Below are 22,972 nucleotides of genomic sequence, written 5' to 3' on the forward strand. Positions count from 1 at the left end.
CTGTTGGTCTGCAGGAATCGTTCTGCAGGGTTCTGGCAGTGTGTTTGGCATCAATATACTAAAAAAATGAAGCAGTTGGTTCATAATTTCTTCATTTTTTTAAAGATTGCAGCAGATTCAAATAAAAAATGTGTCTTTTTGTAACAAACCACTAGTAACAAAGTGCCTAAAGACAAATTCAGATGGATTCTTTGCTATGTTGCCTGTTTTGTATACACACAACCCAACACTGGCTCATCATGTGAAACATAGCATTAGATGGTCAGGTACAAGGACTAGGCTGAAAATGACAGGACAAGCAACAAATGTCCAAAGAAAAACTTTGAAAGAACCTCAGGAAGCCTGGAGAACTATTCTTTAAGACCACTTTCATCTTACAAAAATGAAAACTTTTCTACATGAAAACAGAGTTATGGACTGAATCAGAGTGACTAACTTAATGAGACTCATACTCGGTTACTGAAAACATGACTTTAATTATATATTAAAAGAAAAAAATAATATCCTTGAAAACATGACATTCAGTTAAAATACATTTTTAAGTTCATTTCTTATTATTTACTGTTGGTCCTGTGTTTCTTTCTTTTGTCTCAGCCTTTCCTCCTGCAGTGAAATGTCCAGGGCTCTGAGCTGTTTTAAGAAGCCGTGATTGGGCAGGATACAGCGGCGCTGTCGCACATGCTCAATTGCGTCCACTACAGTTAAATTGTGTTTCATCATCAGGTATGCCAGGACCAGTGTCGCTGACCTGCTCCGGCCCATCACACAGTGCACCAGGACCTTGTCTAGAAAAAATGAAGATATATGGATTTATTAGAAACAAACAAACTTATCCTCCAGATAATGAACTCAAAGGTTTCCTCAGAGTCCCGGAGGACTCACTCTGTGGGTGAGCGAGGGCCTCATGGATGAAATTTGCTGCAGGCCTGAAGTACTGGGACATGTTGAAAGTGGGTTTGTCATCAGCCTCTACACCATAATACTGGATTTCCATGTCTCTGTAGTACTGAGCACCAGTCAGCACATTATTCCACTTTCCCTCTGCTGCATTCAGGATATGTGTAATCCCCAGTTCCTTCAGACCAGGCCGCTCCAGAGCAGTTTTCCTGTGTTTATGCAAACACAGACTCAGTATGAAGCTGTCATCATGAACTTTTGACACAATTGACTGAATAGTTGTATAAGGGCTGATAAGTACAATGACATCTGCAGTACGCAGATTTACGCACTCATCCCCGATGTAGACATCTGGCCAGACCTCGTTGAAGTGTGTGTAATGAGCTGTGGTGCCGGTCCAGAACAGCTGCTCCAGGTCTAATGTTCCTGGAGTGATGTAAGCGCTGTCTGGGTCCACCTGAACGGCTGCATATGGGTTTCTACTTCTGGACTTCACCATGCAAGAGGACATTGTTTTCTTGTGCTGTCCACAACACACACACACACACACACACACATGCCTGAAATTAATCAACTCCGGCACACTGCCATCTGTCCCAAAGCTCTACAGGGATCTAACATTACCACCTATATGCCAAGGATGTTTATCAGTCATTTATAAGCAACATGCCAAAAATTAACCGGCTCCAGCTTTTCCAATCTGGTTTTACCTTTTTCCAAGCTGTAATTTTTCCTTTCTGTTTTCTCTCATGAACAAGCAATGAATCAAAAAATGAACGATCAATAGTGAAAATAACTGTAAACCTAGTACATCACCCACAGAAACAATGGCTATAGAGGATGTAGGAAGACCAGACTTTTAGAAAAAATAATGTTGTAAAGAATATTTAAATGGTTTTATTAATTTAGGGATTTACAAATGTATAAATGAAAGCAATATTCTCTTTATGTATGCCAGTTAAGATTAAATTATTATTAAATACTGCATGCAACTTTGAAATCAGTGTTACTATGGAAACACATTAAGAAATTTGTATTTAAGTAAGAAACGTGTTTGCAAAGGGGTTTAACTATGATTGTCCACGATCATACAAACCGTATGTTGTCATTCAGTATTCTGTGTAATATTGTTGTGTATCATTGTGTGCGCAACAGATGCTGTTTCTTGGATGTCACGTACAAATTCAAGCGACAGACATGACATTTTCTGTTTGCATCATCGCTGCTGGTGCTGCTTAACTGATCATACATTTTGCAATATTAATAATAAACAATAGCAGAATAGTACACAAGATATCGGGAGCCAAATAGGAATTTAAATGACTGTTTTTAATCTCGCTCTCCGCTAATAGATTCACATTAATTATACCAATTTTTCAAAGCTTTTAGGGCCCCTGCATTGGCAGCCTTGTTCTTCATCTAGTCACACTTCATACCAAGCCCTTCATGCACATTCTTTGAAACACTGTTCGTACTGAAGTCACACTGAACTGAAACCACCAATGATCCACGAGGTGTGTGACATCAAGTCGTAGTACTGGTGTGGGAAACAAAAACAGATATTAAATAAAAACGAGCAATTTAGTATAAAGAAACGACTCACCTCTTTTAAATGTGGATCCCAGACCTCTACTTTCCTCAGTGTGTGTGTGTGTGTGTGTGTGTTTGTGTTTGTGTTTGTGTGTGAGAGAGAGAGAGAGAGAGAGTTTGTGTCCGGTGGGTGTACATGTGTGTGTACCAACAGGGACCTCCCTCAGGAGGAAGCAATGAAGACTGAAATACAGACCTGGAATGGTAACTGCTCTCTCAGGCTCAGTGTTTAACATGATATTTTTAGGTAGTTGGACTACAACACCTGATCTCTCCACATGGCATCCTTTCATAATGTAATCCTGTATATGAGACCCCTAACATGACAGCACCTACTTTCCTTTAGCACGCAGTGTTCGGACACTGTTTTAAACAGAAACAAACTCAGTTGTTCAGTACGAGTGGCATCTTGCATCATCAGAGGAATGTCACTAATGTGTGGACAGCTGCAAGAATCAGTCACGATTCGTCAGTGCCGAGTTATTTCTGGAGGCCTGAAAAAGTCAAGAGAATAAAATAGGTGACACGCAGACCTTTTTTCAAGTTTTAATTATTTTGATAGAAACTGATTAAATAACACAGGTTGCCAATCAAGGGAGGAATGAAGCGTTCCTGAGTGTGTTCATTATCAGGATGTGTTGGTACAGTCCTCCTCTGGGATCTGTCTGCTCTGTGTATTGAGGCTCAGTTCCAGCTGCCTCAGCTGCTCCAAAAAACCAGAGTTGGGTCCAATGTCTCGATTAAGACGCACAGCAGTGATAGCCTCCACTAACAACAGGCCCTGGCAAATCATCAGGTACGCCAAAACCAGCGCTCCAGAGCGGCTGACACCCATGGCACAGTGAACAAACACCTTCCCTGAAAGACATTTTGATCAGACCTTTTAATAATAGCTGAAAGTAACTGACGGATTGCTTAACATTAATGTATGCATGTCTATTTGCTTAGCCTCTAACCGTTTTTTTTCAGCGCACTGTCAATGAACTGTGCGGCTGATCTGAAGAAAGGCTGGAGGTTGAACTCTGGGTGGTCTGCAGCTTCAACAGCGTGGTATTCCACTTTGAGGTCTCTGTAGAACTGCAGGCCTGTGTTAATGCGGTGTCGTCCTGCTGCAGCGTTTAGTATGTGAGTTATACCCAGAGATGAAAGTGTGATTTTATCTCGTGCCACAGACCTACATACACACACGGCATACAGACTGATTTACTAGAATATCGTTTTTGATACATTTCATGGCGCCTAAAAAGAGTTTTCCACTCACTCATCTCCAATGTAGAGGTTTGGCCAGACTTGATTGACGGGTGCCACCGGTTTCCTGTTTGTCCAAAGGATGTTCCTCAGCTCTGTCAGAGATGCCGTTTCTTCCTGCCGGGCTAAGTGACTTCTGCAGCAATAAAGATGTGTGTGTGTTGTGTGTGTGCGCATATGTGTTTGCATATGTTGATGCTTATGGGTTTGTGTGTGACTGATTGTATCTTTACAGTGTTTGGGCTTGTCTTCGTCTCCTCCTCTCTCTCTCCAGGCTCATGTCGAGGCTGCGGAGCTGCTGCAGGAAGCCTGGGTTTGGGCAGATGTCTCTGTGCGGCCTGACAGCGGCTACTGCCTCCTGCAGCCTCAGGCCCTCAACAATCATCAAAAAGGCCAGCACCAAGGTTGCAGATCGGCTCACGCCCATCAAACAGTGTACAAACACCCGTCCTGGGATTGAGATGATAAACATTACCCTCAATAACAATCATTGATATATAATGCTGTTAAAAAGTTTTGGGGTTTTTTTGCACATTTGTCACACTTAAATGTTTGAAATCATTGTCAGTTTTTAAATTGTGATTTCATTCATTACTACCTGGCCCGGTATGAAAAAGTAATCGTCCCCTCTTGTTAAATCATGAATTAACCATGATTAACAACATTTTTTGGAAAGCTGAGTTCAGCTTCACTCACCTGATTACTGCCAGGCCTGATGAATCAAGAAATCATTTCAATAGAACCTGTCTGACAAAGTGAAGTAGGCCAAAAGACCTCAAAAAGCAACACATCATGCCAAAATCTAAAGAAACTCAAGAAGGGTGGGAAACAAAGTCTGAAAAGTGTTACAAACCTTTGAAACTCCAGCAAATCACAGTGAGGGCGCAAATGCACAAATGGAGTAAAACTGGAATATGTCTGAACCTTCCCAGGACTGAGCAACGTGCCAAAATTACTCCAAATGTGCATCAACGATTCATTCGGGGGTTTACAAAAGAACCCAGAACAACATCTAAATAACTGCAGGCCTGCCTTGACTTCGTTAAGGTTCATGATTCAATAAAAATAAAGGGACAGGATAAAAATCGCATCCACGGAAGAGTTCCAAGGAGAAAACCACTGCTGACCAAAAAAACACAAAGGCTTGTCTCACATTCACCAAAAAACATCTTAATGATCCCCAAGACTTTGGGGAAAACAGCCTGTGGACTGACAAGACAAAAGATTAACTTTTTTGGTAGGTTTTAGACCCGTTACATCTCCTGCAAAACTAGCACAGCTTTTCATATAAGAATGTCATGCCAACAGTCAAACTTGGTCGTTGTGTGATGTTCTGGGGCTGCTTTGTAATAGGTTCAGGGGGCAATCACTTTTTCACATAAGGCCAGGTAGGCTTGGAAAGCTTGTTCCACTTAATAAATGAAATCCTCATTTTAAAACTGGAGCCAGAAACCAAATCTAAATCCAAACTAAAATAAGGATTCCTTACTTTAGTCAAGAATAAAATCTAATCTCATTAGATGGTGTGGCTGTATGACACTGAGATCTAATCCAGCCACATGCTGTAACCCTGCCGACTTGCCTCCCATGGCCAGTGCAGCTCTGATGTATCTTGCTGTTGGATAGAAGAATGGACTGAGGATGAAGTCCATTGCATCATCAGCTTCAACACCATAATAATCCACTGCCATGTCTCTGTAGAAGCGCGGGCCAGTGTTGACGTAGAAATAGAGCCCATGGCTTGGGTTGGTGGGTCCATGAGCAGCATTTACAATGTGAGTAATGCCCAGACTGTGAAGAGTGCCCTTGTCACGAGCTGCTACCCTGAAACACAATAGCACACTCAGTGCTGCACGAGTGCAGAATGTTTATAGATGCGTGTGCATGTTAATATGTGCACGCATACTCATTGCCTATGTAAAGGTTAGGCCAGACTTGATTGACATGTCCAGTCGGTCGTCTGTCAGCAAGCAGAAACTCCTGCAGCTCTGAGACAGAGGGAGGTTCATACGGAGGATCCCTAAGAGACATACTGTACAAACACACAGACACTCATAAATAACAAGTACACACACAAATGTCATTTATTAGCCCTTCACTATGAAAAGCTTCTGTAAATGTTAATGTTTGTTATGTAAACTTATTAGTCATCCCAGCTTCTGTTAGCAACACACAGACCTGAGAGTGGGATTTTCTCAAGATGCCACACCTGCTTTCTTTCTAAATGTTTCTTACCTGAAAGATCCCCCAAACCAGCCCAATCTCATGAACTTACCTCACATCGAGGCGCTTCGGTTTCCTCTCCTACTCTGCCTGCTCTTATTTGTTCATCACAGTCACACATAGCTGGGGTTGTTTCCTTTTATAACTCTGTAATCATACACTCAAAAGTGACAAAGTATCTAACATACTGTGTTCACTGTTCAGGCACTCGAAACCCATTTTATTCATGGTGAATGCAGACCTGATGTTTCATTCTCATGGGGCAACCCTGAGCCTTATCCTGTGAACTTTAACATTAGCTCACATGTTTCCATGATGACTGTGGACTGTTATGTAACACGTGGCTGCTCTGCGTGTGTCTGTGTTGCTACCCTGCTGCAGAGTAAAGCCTGCTGCTCTGTCCCTTTAAGAGATGTGGATGATATTCACCAGTGATTTATTAGCTTTATCTGCTTTTAATCTGCTCATACTGATTTAGGCTGTTTACTATCAAATAACCAATTAAAGAAAGGAAGACTGCATGACCTTAGGCGTGCAATATAGCAACAGTAACAGTCGGCATAACCTCACTTTTATTTTGGAGTCCTCATCCTATATTTTCTTTCTGGTCCCTGTCAGAATTATAATGTTTTTATCTTTTGGGTCTCTTCTTACTCCTGAGCAAACACCTGATGGCACACCTACACTTCATCATCCAATCAAGGCCCAGCCTTATATCTACCAGTCTCCACCAGTTTGTTCTGTCAGCTTGTGTGGTAGCAGAAGTGCTTTTATCTGCTTTGTTCAAGCTAAATTTATTTCTTGTTTGTTTAACTCTTTCCTGTTGCTCAAGGTTTCCTCTGCGTGCGGAAACAAAACCCACAGTGGTAATAGGTCTCCAGGTGGTCCAGACACTACCAACCTCACCCTGACAAATCAATTACCCTTTAAACTGCCACTACAGAGTTGCCTTTCATGCGTCTAAGTTCAACTAACGAGCAAACTTAGTTAATAAACCTTTGCTTTGCCATCATTTTAAAACTGTTTATGTACACAGACCAGCCACTTTATTAGGTACAAGAATGTGACCGTGACTCAAAGTTTTAAAACAGGAACCAGTGAGTAATGTCACCATGGCTACATCCATTTCGATACATACTCACAGGCCAGTCTGTTCAGTACACCTGTTTAATTGCTTGTTAATGCAAATATCTAATGACTTACATTTACATGGCAGCTAGTCATTGCATTCAGGCATGTACACATGGTGAAGGTGACCTGCTGAAGTTGAAGCTAACCACCGGAAAGGGGACGAAAGGTGGTTTAAGTGACTTTGAATGTGGCATTGTTGTTGGCAGCAGACAGGCACCAACAACCTTAAATATTTCTGAAACTGCTGATCTACGGGTGGCTGTAGCTCAGGAGGTAGAGCAGGTCATCTACTAAATGGAAAGTTAGTGGTTAGATCTCGTATGTCAAATATCCTTGGGCAAGATACTAATCCAAGTTGCTCTGTGATGCATCCAAAAGAGTATGAATGTACATGAATGTTAGATAAAAAGCACTTACTTGGGGGGGAAAGCGCTTGTATGAATGAGTGTAAAGTTGTATAAATTCACATTATTGAATTTTTGAAGTTTTGTGCTCAGGTGAAGTAGAAAAACACTATATATGAACCAGTCCATTTATCTAATGTGATTTTCCCACACAACTCTGTCTAAAAAGGTCATCTTGAAGACAGACTGCTTCAAGCTGGTACGAAGGCAGTATAAAGTCATGTAACCATTTGTCAAGGTCAACTTGTTACAACAAATGTATGCAGAAGAGGACCTCCGAACGTATATCACATGTAACTTTGGGCTACAGCAGCAGAAGACCACAGTGGGTGTGGCTCCTGTCAGAAAAGAACAGTTTGCACAGACTCACTAAAATTGTGCAACAGCACACTGGAAAAACATCAGCTGTTCTGATGAATCTCAATTTCTGCTGCGACATTCAAGCTGATGGTGCTGGAATGATTGTAGAGATATTTTCTTGATACACTTTGGGCCCTTTAGTACCAGCTGAGCATCATTTAAACACCACAGTTGACCTGAGTATTGTTGCTGACCATGTCCATCCCTTTGTGACAACACTGTACCATCTTCAGATGGCTGCTTCCAGCAGGATGAAAGACTGTGTCACAAAGCTCAGATCAATAAAAACTGCTTTCTTGAACATTTAAATGAGTTCACTGAATTCAAATAGCCTCCACAGTCACAAGATCTCAATCCAACAGAGCACTGTTAAGATATACAGCTCAGCAATTAAACACACCTGTTTTTGTCAGATTGATTAGGCAATATTAAGTAAGACAATTAAAAAAAAAGCAAAATAAAACAAACAAATAATTATTTTATTTGAGGAATCCTTGACTAAAAAAGTAGGTCTCTTATTAGGAAAACTGTTCAAGGTTAAACTTAGTCAGATATACATATTTTTTGAACATGTTTAAAATTGCAGTGTCCATCTGACCAAACAATTTAAGTGAGATCTGACAAAACATTAATAAAACTGTCCGTACAAAGCATGTGAGCAGGACTCCTAACACTCACAGAGAACATTTGAATATGATTTAAATATGAAAAACAAACCAGGAGAAACATGACATAAAGGCTCAGTGTGAGCACTGCTGCTGCTGGACTGTAGAAAGACAGCAGACAACCTCAAAAATAAAAATGAATAAATAAAGGTCACTCCAGACTTACACCTGCAACTACATCAAACAAAATCTAATTACATATCATATTTACAAACTACTGATCGCCAATTAGAGTGGAGTTCTACATATGGAGAGGTGTTCATTAATCAAATGAAGGTGCAGTGAGGAACAAAGGCTGTCAGAGAATAGGACACAGCCTCCTCTTTCGTGTCAGCTGGTCATCCAGCTTGAGTAGGAGGGACAGGAAGTTCCGGTTGGGGTAAATGGCTCGTTTTTGGACAACATGCTTCAGAGCATCTCTCAGAGTAAGACGCTGCCACAGCATCAAGTACGCTATGACCAAAGTGGCCGATCTACTCACGCCCATGATGCAGTGCACCAGCACTTTTCCTGTAGAGAAGGATGGAAAATATCATGAGGGCCAGCTCTTGAAAAGAAAAGAAAAAACAGTATAATATTCACATTCAGTTTACCATCTTTGCTCATCAGGGCTTTGTGTATGAAGTCAGTTGCAGGTTTGAAGTACTGACTGAGGTCAAAGTCCTCTGAATCCTCCGCTGGGATGCCAAAGTAAACGCAGGTGTTCCCATAAAAACTCTGGTCACCAATGCTGCCCTGCTTGGAGTGCGCTGCGTTCAGGACATGAGTGATGCTAAGCTTATGCAATGTCTTTTTATTCTGTGCTACAGCCCTGTAGACATGGAAAAAGATGGAAAAAAAGAGTAAAACTAAAGAATAGAACAGCCACGTCTAGTGTCTATAAATGCTAAATAACTTAAATGTAAAAGGAATACAAGTTCTCCTTTTTAGCAGGCATTTCTCTCCAGCAGAATTCAGAAAGATGTTGTACAAAAGCACACTCACACATTTCCTATGTACAGGTTGGGCCAGACTTCATCCACCGGTGTGAGCCCCACAGGGCAGGAATCCAAGATGACCTCCAGTTCTTTAATGAGCAGCAGGTCCTGTAGCTGTTTGCTCCTTGACATTCTCTCTGGACGCAGAGTGCTCCTTCAGCACACCCCCGCACTGCTCAGGCTGTCTGTGCCCACCGTCCCCCTTCCCACCGAAGTCTACAGCTCGGTGAGAGGCATGAGCAGGTGGTTGTTTGAACGCTGCTTGGCTCCAAAATTAGCTCTCTGTGTTCAGTGTGCTCTCGGACTGTCTGGATGTAGTTATTTAATGTTGTAACGCTGTAGCATTGATTGGTCTGTTCACTGATGCTAAAAAACCCCAGGGGGAGAATTCAGGAGCTCGCTCTGATACCACTGATGTCACATTAGAAGAGGACAAGGGAGGGGAGTGAATGAAGCTGAACACTTTGGTTTATACATGCAATAAATGGAGCAAATGGAAGAGGAAATAGAGGGTTGTTTCTGGCTTTCTTACTCTGGCTCATTTAAACCATCATCCTGCAGTTTTTGGTCCAGGCCTATGAGCTGTCGCAGGAAGCCTCTGTTGGGAAAAATCCAGCGCTTCTGCTGCACACAACGTATAGAGGACAACAGACTGAGGTGATGATGAATCATCAGGTAGGCTAGGACCAATGCAGCTGAACGACTCACACCCACAGCACAGTGCACAAACACTTTCCCTGAAAGTCAGAAAAGGCAGAAACAAATGTAGTGAAAACTCAGATCTGTATCATCCTCTCTGAAAATCTGCTTGCAGTACCTCCTGATGTCAAAGCCTGGTGAATGAACTCAGCCGCAGGGTAGAAATACGGCGAGAGGTCAAATGTGGGGAGGTCGTTGGCAGGGACTCCGTAATATTTCACTGTGGTTCCATAGAAATCATCACTACCTTTACAGCAGAGTTTACCATGTGAGGCATTCAGCACATGAGTGATCCCTAGCTGGTAGAGCCCAAACTTGTCATGAGACATAAACCTGACACAAACAGCAGATGTAACACATGAATACAATCCAGATGTGCATACGTGAATTTAAGTCCAGTTCACAATACTCACATGTCTCCCAGAAACAGATTCGGCCACACCTCGTCTCCATGTCGACAGGAGCGTGGAGCTGAGTGTAAAACCTCCTCCAGATCCTGGAGAGATGGGATCTTCCACTTTCTCTCTGATCCCCCTGCCGCACACTTCTCCTGTTTTGGCTCCAAATCTTGTATATCACATATCATCCCTGTGGCAGCACCTGAGGAGGACTTTCTGTCTCTCAAAGTTTTTACAATTGCAGATGGTCTGCTTTGTTCTTTACCAAAATGAAACCAAGCTGCACTCTGCTGCCTTCGCCTTGACTCTCTTTCAGCAGCAGTTCCACCTCACTCAGCCTCTGACTGTCAAAAACAGGTGGCTCATTGGCACTGGCTCTCAGTCAACCTCTCAAGCTTGCTTTCCAGTTATGGCAGACTCAAATACAACGGTACAATCTTTAGGTACTAGATAGGTATATGACATGAGATCTACTTAAACGTGATAGAAAAAACTATTTAAAAACATTTATGTTGAGAATATAATTATCTGTTGAGAGACCGAGGAGACCATTTGAGTACAAAAAACTCATTGTTATGTTCAAGAAAGGTGTGTTATTGTGTGTTATCCATGCTCCTCTGCATATCTTGGTCATAATGAGAATTCCCAGCAGCTTAAAGCAGTTAGTCCTTTCTCTTTTGACCTCTGGCATGAACAAGGCATTTTCACTCTGAGATCTGCCATTCACTGAATAGTTTCTGTTTTTTGGGCCATTCTATGTAAACCTTAAAGACAGTTATGCAAGAAAATCCCAGTAAGTCTGCCATTTCTGAAATACTCAGACCAGACCAGCAACAATGCCACATTTAGAGACTTTTAAATCACCCTTATTCCCCATTCTGATGCTTTAGTAGGCACCATGTCTGCATACGTAAATGCAGTTTTATTGTAATCTCTAATAAGCATTTGCTTAGTGAATGATTGCACATGTTTTTAACATTATAGGTTTAGTTTGTATTAACTTTTCTTCCTACTTTCCTCTACACAATGATTCTTTCATGGCTAAAAGAGTAACAAGATTTACTGCTGCAGTCGGTTTGGGACTAACATTCAATGCCCCAAAATGACAATGAAAACAGCTCATTTCATCTATGATTTGTTGCTAAAACGATAGCACACTCTTTGCTTATACATAGCTTAAGTTCATGCATGAGATATTGATGTATAACATAACCTCATATAAAAAAGTTTGAATGTTATAAGGGGGGAAAATGAATGCCAAGGCAAGAATGACAATACTGTTTTAAGAACGAAAACCACAGTAAAACAGTCAAAGTTGACGGATTAAAGAAATCCCAGGCTTTCCAAGTGTAACCAGCAGATGTCAGTGTCCTTTGAGCTGAAGTCTCGCAGGAGGCATCCTGCTCCTCTTGGCTGCTTTTTGTTTGCTGTTGCCTCTTCCTGTTTGTTGTTGCTTGGTAGTCCGAAGCATGTTGGCTGTGAAATACTCCTATGAGCGGTGGAGTAAACAGACGGCTCATCCGCACCTTGTAGCAGCGCAGTGACAGTGGATGTTTGGTAAGTGAGACGACCATTGGATAATAAAGTGGACTTCCTGTGACGTGTTTGCTCTAAGTTGAACATGTAGTTTTTTGTTCATGTGAAGAAAGTTGCTGAGCTAGTAATGGAATGTTGCAATCTGACGTTACATTGTAACCCCTGCGGTGAAAAGACACTATGAGCTCTTTGTTGAGCTGCCTCTGTCTCTCTCACACACTGAAGGGCTTTCTCTCGCTCTCTCTTACACACACACACACACTGAGCTGTGTCCTACTGCCTGACTGTGAGTCACTGTAAGCCAGCCAAACAAGCTGACATGGCACTTTTATATCCCAAGTAGCTGCGGGATGTTGCCAGTAAAATCTTGAGGCTAGTTAAAAATAACTTATTTCTCTTTGAGGGAGCAGATCTGCACACGCCTCGGTGAGTGAGCTGCTTGTAGGTTTCAGGGATTTTCTTTAGCGGTGACTTTCAGTGCCAAACTGAACCAGTGTCAGAGGAGTGATGTCATACTAGGTGTGGCTGTCAGGCTGAAGGCCAAATTCAGAAACCACCAACAAAAGCTTTGAGGCCAGAATCTAGTATTTAGGCTGTTTTATTTTTAAATCAATTAATCTTGTCATAAATGTTTAGCTGTTAAAATGTCAGAATATATTACGAAATAATGTACAGCACGTTCCAGAAACTCTACCAGATTTTCTGCTTCTTAAAGGGATTGTTTGATGAATTTTGTCAGTTAAGTTTTTGCTGATTGATCAGCTAATCATTCAATCAGTCAGCTCCATAATGAGCCTGTTTAACATCATGATAAAAAAGAATTATTCCTGGATTTTCTCGGTTTGGTTCAGTACAAAATAAACATTTCAAGGCTGTATATAGTGTCGATTCAGCAGGCAGGCCATCAGTACAGTACTACAGCCGTGTTGGTTGAACTTGTAGACCTTTGGAGTACGAGTGGAGCTGTACAGTGGTGAGCTTGTCAGAAGTTCAAAGGGCAGAAATGAGCGAACTGCAAAGCAAAGATTGATTGTAGTCTCCTGTGGTTTTTTTAGTGACTCACTGTTTTGGGGTTTTGAATTCCTGCTTTAGGTGGGACACTCTGTCCTGGCTAAAGCAGGACAAAGTGCTAACGTACAGTCACTGACCTGAACACAGATGATGCAAAACCAGCTAAGCAGGCTGCAGCGTGCACTGCAGGGTTTCACTAAATAAGAGCACAAGGAGGCAGCCAACCCCTCAGCTAATTAACCCTGCACTTACTGCATACTGATTAAAAATGATGACTTTTTAATTGTTAAAGTGACCAAAAATGTGAAAACTGTAAAACACGGCAATAACAATTTGCCATGACCTTGAAAGGACTCATTTTGTCCATATAACAATCTCTAAATTATCAAAGTGGCTTCAGTTCTGGTACAGCTGGATTATGAATCCCAGTTTTGGAGAAGTCATGATGGATATGTTTATCTGTGACAAAAATAACAGAGCTCCAACCCATATATTTACTTAAGAAACAATACATTTGTTGAAATTTGCTCTCATTTAGTTTTACTTTGGTTACTCTACTGTTTTGTTCCAAACAAGACATTTGAGATGCTGCTGCGCCCGATGCTGTTTTTTTTAAATCAAATTTCATGGCAAAAAAGAAAAAAAAAAACATGAATGGTTTGGAGAATAAAGAAGCTACTTTCAGCTGCTCTGTGATTCATAATGGGTCACCACAGCGGGCTTTTCCGCATATTTAGTTTGGCAGATTTACACCCAAGATGATCTTCTGGATGAACCAAAGAGATTCATGACTCTTTCCTGGGATCAAACCAGCGATCTCTCGCTTGTTATTCGAATGTGTAAACCACTACACTGCGTAGAATAATCAGCAAACTTATGAATAATTTATATAACTGCAGCGCTGTATGATATGAACAGCGGGGAAAGTGCTCGTGTTAATTTTCATGCAAATTGAGCAGAAGTGTCAGTGGGTGAGCTTCAGGCAGTTTTGCATTAAAAGAATGGCACTGAACAGTTATGAAATCAAGTGATCAAAACGCAGAGGAGGAAGTGGCACTTAATTATCAAGCTTTAGAGAATTGTTAACAGCAGCCTTTGATCAGTCAGAACATCAGTGTGTGTGTGTGTGTGTGTGTGTGTGTGTGTGTGTGTGTGTGTGTGTGTGTGTGTGTGTGTGTGTGTGTGTGTGTGTGTGTGTGTGTGTGTGTGTGTGTGTGTGTGCGCGCGCATACTTCTCTGCCGCTGTAATTTCAGTTATTTTTATCTCTGTCATAACCCACATTACTTAACAGTGTTTGTTTCTGCAGCAGCATGGCACTGTCGGAAGATGATGTGAGTGCCTGGAGCTGTAAGCAGGTGGCCCAGTGGCTGAAGGAAGAAGGTTTTGGGCAGTACGTGGAGCTACTGTGCACGCAGCACCGCCTGGACGGCCTCAGTCTGCTGGCTCTGACTGAGGCCGACCTGAGGGGTCCTCCTCTGGGCCTCACGGTGCTGGGAGACATCAAAAGGCTGACCATAGCCCTCCGCCGGCTCCAGAGAAAAAACCAGGCCCAGCTGGAGGAGCTGGGCCTCGCACCTTTGGACAGTCTTCCCGCCGGGCTCTCCGCAGGCACTGCTGGGGTCAAGTGGAGCTGCGACGGAGCTGACGGGTGTAATGGAGGTGATCGCTTGTGTAACGGGACTGAGCTGCGGTCAAGGAACAGCAATCGATCTGGATACAGCTCAGGAGAGGTGCTGTGTCACACACACTCCAACGGGAGGTGTAGGCAGCACTTAGCTGGTAGATTGGACCCAGAGGTTTGGAAAACAGTCATCAGTTCCATATATGTTTTTCTTGTTTTTGGATTCACATCTTTTGTCATGGTCATCGTACATGAGCGCGTCCCTGACATGAGGACATACCCACCGCTGCCTGATATATTCCTGGACAGGTACAAGCTTGCATATTTTATATGTTTTGCATATTTTGCACTGATAAGTATCTATATGGTGGTTCCAGGGATTGTTGAGCAACATAAGCTCCATAGTTCACGTACACATTGAGCTGCACTCATATCTTATCTGCTTTCTGATATGCATGTTTTTGTACTCTTAACAGTGTACCCAGAATTCCTTGGGCTTTTGCCATGGCTGAAGCTTGTGGTCTCATCTTATGTTACATGTTTCTGTTGATCCTGCTGCTTCACAAACACAGGTAGCCCATAGGTCCCGTTTCTGCAGTTTGCACATTCCTAGCTGCTGCCATCACATTACACTGAGTTGGGTGTGCGTCTGTGTTTCAGGTCCATCCTCTTCAGACGGCTGTGTTCTTTAATGGGAACGGTGTTTTTGCTTCGTTGCTGCACCATGTTTGCCACCTCGCTTTCTGTGCCAGGGCAGCACCTGAAGTGTGCCAGCAAGGTGGGAAGTGCAAATGAGATTGTGTTTGTCCTTTTTCCTCCTGGAGTTTTTTTTTTATTATTATTCTCATTGCTGTTGGCAGTGTTACAGTTCAGTTGATCACTCAGCTGTACTGCGGTGATAACTAATAAACAGCTGCCACTGTGATTCACAGCATGACTGATTACTGGAGGGTTTTTTTTTTTGTCCCTCAGACATATGGTGACACCTGGGGAAAGATACAGAGGGCTCTAACAATCTGGAGTGGATTTGGGATGACTCTGACAGGCGTGCAAACCTGTGGAGACTACATGTTCAGTGGGCACACTGTTGTCATCACGATGCTCAACTTCTTTGTGACTGAATGTGAGGATGAATTCTTTTGTTCGGCTTTCAATGAGTTTAGTGAGAGTGTACATTCTTGTTAGGTCTTGTATTTTTACTAGTAGGAAAGAAATGATGTGATTATAATTAAGAAAAGTACACCTTCTTTTAACTCTAAGGTTTTATGTATTGGGACTTTTTTTTTTCTTTTTTTTTTTTAAAATCACCTGTTCCTCAGCAGGTCTTAAATTCACTTAAATACAACCTCATGTCATTATTTATTTAACAAAAGATAAGCCAAAATGCAGAAGTAATGCATAAAAAAACTAAGCACAGGCTTACTGCTGTCATAGGAATCAAGACCACAAGTAGAAACAAGTGTAAGTAGTATCTGATCATCAGCAAGTGTGAGCACCTCTATCACAGTAGAGGTTTGCAGAGGCTGTTTGTTGATTTGGAGCATTTAGACAAGTGTTAACACAATGCCAAACATGAAATGTATCAGAAACAGTTGTTTCTGCCCATCAGTCTGGGAGCAGTTAAAGTCCATTTCCAAACTATTTGAAGTCCATCAATCAGAAAAAGACTGAACAAGTATGGCTTGTTTGGAAGAGTTGCCAGGAGACTCTTCTCCCTAAAAAGAACATGGCATTAATTTTAAGCTTTGAAAACTTCCTTTGAACAAACCACAAAACCTCTGAAAAATGTCCTTTGAATAGAGAAGACCAACGTGGACTGGACAAAATACACAGTGGCACATTTGGCAACAACGCAATATATCAGCACAAATATCTCATACCAGCTGTCCAGCTCAAAATAAACTAGTGCCAAGGATGTCTGCAAGCTTTGGATATACATAAAATACACTGAGCATGTCTTATAATTATGTTTTCTAATTGCAGATACTCCACGGACATGGAATCTGATTCACACCATATCTTGGGTGTTAAACCTGTTTGGGATTTTCTTCATCCTGGCTGCTCACGAGCACTACTCCATCGACGTGTTCATCGCCTTCTACATCACCACCCGCCTCTTCCTCTACTATCACACCTTAGCTAACACTCGTGCCTACCAGCATAGCCGAAGGGCACGCATTTGGTTCCCCATGTTCTCCTTTTTTGAGTGTAACGTGAATGGACCCGTCCCCAACCAGTATCACTGGCCCTTCAGTAAACCGGCCTTCATGAAAACTCTGATTGGATAAAGTTGAAGTTACAGCAGTGGCAACATGCATGGGACTCTAATATGAATGCCTTAGTGAAAAAACTTGATAATTTATTATATAAAAAAAACATGTTCTCTTTGATTAATTTGATTAATAAAAGTGACAGTTGTGGAACGATACTTTTTTTATATGTTAGATTAGCTGTCAATATAGAAGTTAGCTAACTTCTATATTGACATTTAGCTAAGCTTAGCACATGGACTGGAAACCGGGGTATAGTTGACCAGGGTCTGTTTAAAGGTACACTACCAGCACATTTGAAATGATAAACTCTTTTATAAATATCAAGTTTTAGTAATACTGATGTTTTGATATTTGTTGTTTGGATTTTTATTTTATTTTTTTATTTTTTAACTTTGGATAAACGTCGTTGGTTGTTTCTGGTCTTTACGCTAAGCTAAGCTATGCTGTCTGGCTGCTAACTAGAGAGGTTTCTCACAGGACAACAGATTTCTCACCATGTTGGACATGATACAACCACCAGTTGCAAAGAAAAAATGCATTCACCAACTGATTGATGAGTGGTTGTCATTAGGTGAAGTTTGTCACAATGAGGGTGTTGCACCGAAAACCACCTTGTGATTGCCGTGGTTGCAAGAAGATCATTGTAAACATCTGTAGTTAGCATGGAAGATACCAACTTAAGTGGAAATACTCTCTTACTAACCACTGAGTGGTAGTGAAACTTGGAAAAAGTGTAGCGCAAACCAGCAATGGAGATTGTCTCCAAAATAAAAGCTGTTTCTCACAGTTTACAATGTTATTCTTAAAACTCAACTTCTGCTTCCGCTTTAAAGTCAAATGGTCTGTGTTTGTTGGACTTCTCACAGTTTCACTACTTTTTGGAGAGCAGTTGGTGAGTGATTGCAGACAAGTTGCTGTCTTCCATGCAAACTATGGGGAATCAAAATAATCTCAAAGAGGTTTTCGCCAACCAGTAGGGGATTACTCGTTTTTCCCTAGTAACTGGTGGGGGTCACTGAATGTTCTCTACACCTGTGAGAGTGGGGCCTTATTTACTTGGCCTATATTGTCACATGTCCAAAATGGCAAAAGTTAACATCACGTGGTTAGTGGTCACATGACTCCAAAAAGTCAGTTTCATATGTACATTATATCAGACACTAAATAAGTGTTTGTCTCAAAATGTTGAGCAGTACCTTTAAATGTAATTGCACACTGCCAAAGGAAAAGAATGAGATTTATTTGTTGGCTAAGCGATGCAGGTACATTTATTGTCTTTGAAGATTTGCCTTGAAATGATCACTTTTGTCATTCTTAGCTTCTGCTTTGGGGTTGTTTACTGTTCGGTGGTGGTTTGGGTTTTCGGTGGTACTTGATAATTACAGCAGAAATCTAATGAAATAGCTGTGGGTTGATACTGTAGTTGTGCCTCTTCGGGAGTTGAGGTGGTGATGCCTCAGAGCTCAGGCTTTGCTGCAAACATATCTGACACCTGTTGGATAGCTGCTACCAAAGGAGCACTCGTTTCTTTAGATGTGCAAAAAAAAAAAAATCCTCTGCACTAACATAAAAAATGTCTTATTTCACTTGCACTAAGATTAACTCACCACTGACATAGAGCTCCCTATATTCAGAGTTAAACTCAATAAAGTATGTGAATATTCATTGCAAAAAATGTATATTTTGCACATTAAACCTTATATGTGTAATTGTTTCTTTATCCCAGTTTGATACTCTGTCATGGTTTTCTACGATTTTTATTTTTTTTATTTTTTACTGATTGTTAAGTGGTGACTGTAGAAACATGGAGGTATCATCTGTTGCCTATAAAGCTTTAAAAGCAGTTTGTTTTTGTTTGTTTTTCAAGCAAAGGTTCAAAAGTGCAGTGTTTACTCTGGCAGGTCTGATCCAAACTTTATCTCTTTAACTGTTTACAACGTGTATCGTTTATCGATGCAAGTAATCCATCTCTGCCTTTTGGCTTTTCACTGTGCTTGAGTTTGATTCGTGAGAAGAAACAAACCATTTCTATCGCTGGTGAAAATGTTGATTTTGATATGCAGTTTCAACATAACCTGCTGGTCTTCTCCACCTTAAACAAATATTTGATAAAAAACATACGTCACTGTTTAAATATTTTCATAATGATATACATGGGAGTGACACCTTAATAAAATCCGTGACTACCGAATTTTCACACATAGTTTTTCTGTTGGCCGGGATACATCATAACTGAGGATGGTACGTATTTTACACTTTCTTTTATATATTCTCTAATCACAGCTATTTTTTAAAATAAGTTTCAGTATAAATGTAAATATGAATAGTTATGTGAAATTTCAATCACGTAATTGTTGTCAGAGTGTATATATTTTACAAACTCAGTTCCAAAAAAGTTATAAAATGTAAAAGAAAACAGATTTTTAAATCTCATCAACCCATGTTTTATGCACCATAGAACATATAAATCATACCAGTGTTTAAAAAGAGCAAATTTAACATTTAAAAAAAAAAAATTTTAATGGTACCAATTCTTCCCTGTTTATCACTGTGTTGCATCCACTCTTTTTTTTAACAATAGTACACAAAAATCTGGGAAATGAGACCAGCTGATAAACTTTTATTTGAGGAATGCTATCCCATTCTTCGTAGGATTCCGTCTCTTTAAATGTCCTGGGTCTTCTTTCTCATATTGTATTGCATATTGCATATTTCTTGATCGACCAAAAGTTTGGTTCACTTTGTCCATTTTAAATGAGTTTCGGCTCAGAGAAGATGGTGGCTTTTCATCATCATGTTCATATATGGCTTCTTCTTTGTATGATAGAGCTTTAAGTGGCATTTGTGGATGACACAGTTAACTTTGTACAGTGATTTCTGGAGGTGTTTTTTTGAGCCCATGCAGGGATTTCCATGACAGATTCATCCTTGTTCTTAATCTCATCCTGCCTGATGGACCAAAGATCAAACGTCCAGAATTCGTTTTCTTGCGCACAGAGATTTCTGCAGATGCTCTGAATCTTTGGATGATGTTTTGTACTGTAGATGATGAAATATTCAAAGTCTTTGCAGTTTATGTTGGGTCACATTATTCTTAAATTCTTCCACAATTTGTAGAGGCAGTTTTTTTGCAGATTGGTAAACCTCTGCTCAGTCCTGTTACTAACCTGTTGCCAATTAACCTAATCACAAATCTTTGGCTTTCTTTTTAGTAATTGTACCTACTTTTTTTTTAGATGTCGTACTGTCAATTCAGATTTAGAATAAGCTCATAATTTTCATGAATTAGTAAAATATCTTAGTTTAAACACTGAGTTTATGACACCTGAAAATCATTCTGCTTTTTCAGAATTGTATTTTATATTTACACACGCCTCGGGTTATGTAAGATATAAGGTACAACTGTGTATACACTGTGTCAACTGAACAGAATAGTTGTTAGTCGAAGCAGTAGTAGGCCATTTCCTGTCATGTTAAAGGTCTTAAAAGGATAGAAATTACTTTAGTATGAAATGTGTTTCTCTTTCAGTCCTCTCTACATGTGTTTGTCTGTCTGCTGGGGCTCGTTGTGCTCTGTCACTCTCAATGCTTTTTCGAGGAGTTAGAGGTCAAAGATCCAAATAACCCTCCAAAAGGTGAGTCACATGTGACCTTTCTTGTACAGATACAATACTGCAGGACACTGGGTGTGGTGGAAAGGTTTCTCTGTCATTTTTTACAGATATTAGACATTTATTCCACATCTAATCCCTTAACCACACCTATGCATACACTGATAGATGCTTAAACACAAGGAGTGCCTCTGAGTAAGTAAGTCAACAACTCCTTTGAGTTGAGCTGTGTTTTCATTTCTTTACATGTAGGGTGTGTGGATAAGGATGGAGAGCTGCATGATTTTGAGTCTGCATGGGTGAGAGACTGCATGGACTGCTCTTGTACAAGCGAGGGTTTGAGCTGCTGTAGCAAGTAAGACTTCCACATTATTGTTTTTTTTTTATTCATTAAGGCATTTTTTCTTTAAACAAATAAACCTCATTTCTCTCAGCTTTCTTACTCGTAGGACTGTGATAAGTTCTCTTTTTAGGCTTTAACAGTGATATAAGAGTTACTAAATGAACAAAACCCCTGAAATTGTTTTTGATCATTATTGTTTCTTTTTTCTTTTTGTATCATAGGATCCCCGATGCAAACACTGTAGATGTTCCTGAGGAGTGTGAGCTGGTTGTGGATGAGAAGGCCTGCTCTGTTAAGGTGGTGATGAAGTCTGACAATGAAAAAGAGTGCAGCCCTATCTGAATACACTCTAAAGGCGACTAAAATCCAGACTGGGTCTAGATTATGACATTAAATTACCAATGAACAAAGATTACCACCTTATCAAACTTGCTCTTCATCAATAAATTTGGTTCAAATCTGCTTCCTGAGTCTTCAGTGTCTTCTTGTCAGCACTTGCAGCTGGTCTCATTTTCAGGATGCAATTGAATAAATTCACCACTGTGTGACAGCAGAGTACGGTCCTCAGAGGGTCTTTGGCACCTGAAGGGGCTCTAAGCACAATTATAGCTGTGCTCCTCTCGCTGCTGCCTCTGACACAACCGCTTTGGTTGTTATTGTGCACAGCTTCTTCTCCAACTCTAATCCCTGAGGATTCACACCTGTTCAGAGCATCATTTTCTCTCATCCTGGCTTCACTGAAACTCATTTTTCAGCTAATCCATCACGTGAGTCCTTTTTCTTTCTTTTTTTTTTTTTAAACACGCAATATTGATGTATTGAATGGGTTCATCATCTTTGTTGAGGGAAATCAGTATTGATTAGGATTCAATCAGCTATGAAATGAATGCTGTATTGTTTCTAGACTGTCAGCTTGCAGTGTCCAGAGACTGTAAGCAGGTGTATTGTAGGTTTCTCCTTCCACAAATATCTTTTCAATTATACAGTCTAACAAAAGCATCTGACAGCACGCATGTCTGGTGGTATTTATCCAAAAAGAAAACGCAAACAGGGGAACAACATTGCATTCATATTTTGTGTTGAAATGTAAAGAGAACCACATTGTGAAAGTATTTGTAGTAGATTTGAGAGGTGTCACCCACAATCCCTGACACCTCCAGCAGATAACAAGGCTTAGCTCAGGTTGAGCACACTGCACAGTGTCTGCTGCCGTTACCCTGATTATAACCGGCACAAGGCAATATGAAAGAAAATAGTCCCTGAGCAGCTGTATTGATTGCACAAACATATTGGACTATTCTTTTGGATTTAGGAAATTTTTAGAATCTAGTAAGTGGCTGTGCTGGTAAGAAGTGAAGCAGAAACACAACCTGTGATTGCAGAGGGGTAATTGTGAGACTGGGCTTTTTTTGTTTTTCAGTCAAGCATATATCTTTGTTATTTTCATTTTCAAATGCATTTTACCTGCAATACAGATTCATTACATGCAAAAAAAAACCCCAAATCGTTCATTCCTTTGGAATAGCACATGTCAGTCTTTTATAATCAAGTGCAGTGTTCAGCTATAATAAACTATTTTTCATTTCTCAGAAATATTACCTTTATATGACACTACCCACAGCACTCTTTAGCAGGTAGATTAAGTCTAAGAAAACAAAGACTGCTGCTTAAAAGGTATATGTGGAATCCACCTTTCACTGCACAGTACAATGTCTTTTTAAAAATAAAAAGGTGAAGCTTCTCTAAGGAAAATTACAGCCTTGCCTTCATTTCTGTGTCATCTATTTTCTCTGAGATGGAGGGCACTTTTTGAGGCAAAGGTAAGAATAATATGATGGGTCAAGTGGAGACAGGTCACAGTGTTCCTTACCATGCAGAGACTTAGCGCTGCAGTGTGTCCAACACACTAACACAACTACTTGATGTATGTGTTCTCCACAGCATCGCATAATTGCAGCATTAGCGGTTTAAAAATGGCTGTTGG

General features: G+C 40.7%; 6 protein-coding genes across 7 annotated transcripts; 2 read left to right on the top strand and 4 right to left on the bottom strand.

Moving 5' to 3' along the window:
- Window positions 1-419: 419 nt before the first annotated feature.
- LOC118454913 (dual specificity phosphatase 29-like) lies at window positions 420-2,932 on the bottom strand. The gene is made up of 4 exons (XM_035912098.2): window positions 2,501-2,932; window positions 1,230-1,420; window positions 883-1,106; window positions 420-785 (listed from the first exon to the last, which is right to left on the bottom strand). The coding sequence occupies exons 2-4, from the start codon at window positions 1,406-1,408 to the stop codon at window positions 559-561; spliced, it is 630 nt and encodes a 209-aa protein (XP_035767991.2). The 5' UTR covers window positions 1,409-1,420; window positions 2,501-2,932; the 3' UTR covers window positions 420-558.
- Window positions 2,933-3,019: 87 nt separating this feature from the next.
- dusp13a (dual specificity phosphatase 13a) lies at window positions 3,020-6,223 on the bottom strand. The gene is made up of 7 exons (XM_035912097.2): window positions 6,011-6,223; window positions 5,642-5,767; window positions 5,318-5,559; window positions 3,969-4,185; window positions 3,749-3,871; window positions 3,444-3,661; window positions 3,020-3,345 (listed from the first exon to the last, which is right to left on the bottom strand). Exons 2-7 carry the CDS (start codon window positions 5,764-5,766, stop codon window positions 3,116-3,118), a joined length of 1,155 nt encoding a protein of 384 aa, XP_035767990.1. The 5' UTR covers window position 5,767; window positions 6,011-6,223; the 3' UTR covers window positions 3,020-3,115.
- Window positions 6,224-8,133: 1,910 nt separating this feature from the next.
- LOC102799905 (dual specificity protein phosphatase 13A) lies at window positions 8,134-9,635 on the bottom strand. Its single transcript, XM_006800718.3, has 3 exons — window positions 9,503-9,635; window positions 9,112-9,329; window positions 8,134-9,028 (listed from the first exon to the last, which is right to left on the bottom strand). Exons 1-3 carry the CDS (start codon window positions 9,625-9,627, stop codon window positions 8,817-8,819), a joined length of 555 nt encoding a protein of 184 aa, XP_006800781.1. The 5' UTR covers window positions 9,628-9,635; the 3' UTR covers window positions 8,134-8,816.
- A 377-nt stretch (window positions 9,636-10,012) lies between these two features.
- LOC102800198 (dual specificity protein phosphatase 13A-like) lies at window positions 10,013-10,919 on the bottom strand. The gene is made up of 3 exons (XM_006800719.3): window positions 10,608-10,919; window positions 10,313-10,527; window positions 10,013-10,232 (listed from the first exon to the last, which is right to left on the bottom strand). The coding sequence occupies exons 1-3, from the start codon at window positions 10,778-10,780 to the stop codon at window positions 10,024-10,026; spliced, it is 597 nt and encodes a 198-aa protein (XP_006800782.2). The 5' UTR covers window positions 10,781-10,919; the 3' UTR covers window positions 10,013-10,023.
- A 1,113-nt stretch (window positions 10,920-12,032) lies between these two features.
- LOC102775754 (sphingomyelin synthase-related protein 1-like) lies at window positions 12,033-18,865 on the top strand. Of its 2 annotated transcripts, none has more exons than XM_006800721.3 (6): window positions 12,033-12,149; window positions 14,447-15,070; window positions 15,238-15,333; window positions 15,422-15,539; window positions 15,734-15,884; window positions 16,745-18,865. In XM_006800721.3, exons 2-6 carry the CDS (start codon window positions 14,451-14,453, stop codon window positions 17,047-17,049), a joined length of 1,290 nt encoding a protein of 429 aa, XP_006800784.1. In that variant the 5' UTR covers window positions 12,033-12,149; window positions 14,447-14,450; the 3' UTR covers window positions 17,050-18,865. The 2 variants fall into 2 exon arrangements, with proteins under 2 accessions (XP_006800784.1, XP_006800783.1); XM_006800720.3 differs by having other exon boundaries at window positions 14,450-15,070.
- Window positions 18,866-19,187: 322 nt separating this feature from the next.
- On the top strand, window positions 19,188-21,450 carry msmb (microseminoprotein beta). The gene is made up of 4 exons (XM_035912075.2): window positions 19,188-19,275; window positions 20,564-20,669; window positions 20,898-21,000; window positions 21,210-21,450. The coding sequence occupies exons 1-4, from the start codon at window positions 19,273-19,275 to the stop codon at window positions 21,328-21,330; spliced, it is 333 nt and encodes a 110-aa protein (XP_035767968.1). The 5' UTR covers window positions 19,188-19,272; the 3' UTR covers window positions 21,331-21,450.
- Window positions 21,451-22,972: the final 1,522 nt, after the last annotated feature.

The sequence above is a fragment of the Neolamprologus brichardi genome, chromosome 13, assembly GCF_056152115.1.
Source record: "Neolamprologus brichardi isolate AB-2024 chromosome 13, ASM5615211v1, whole genome shotgun sequence".
In the NCBI taxonomy this organism is placed as follows: Eukaryota; Metazoa; Chordata; class Actinopteri; order Cichliformes; family Cichlidae; genus Neolamprologus; species Neolamprologus brichardi.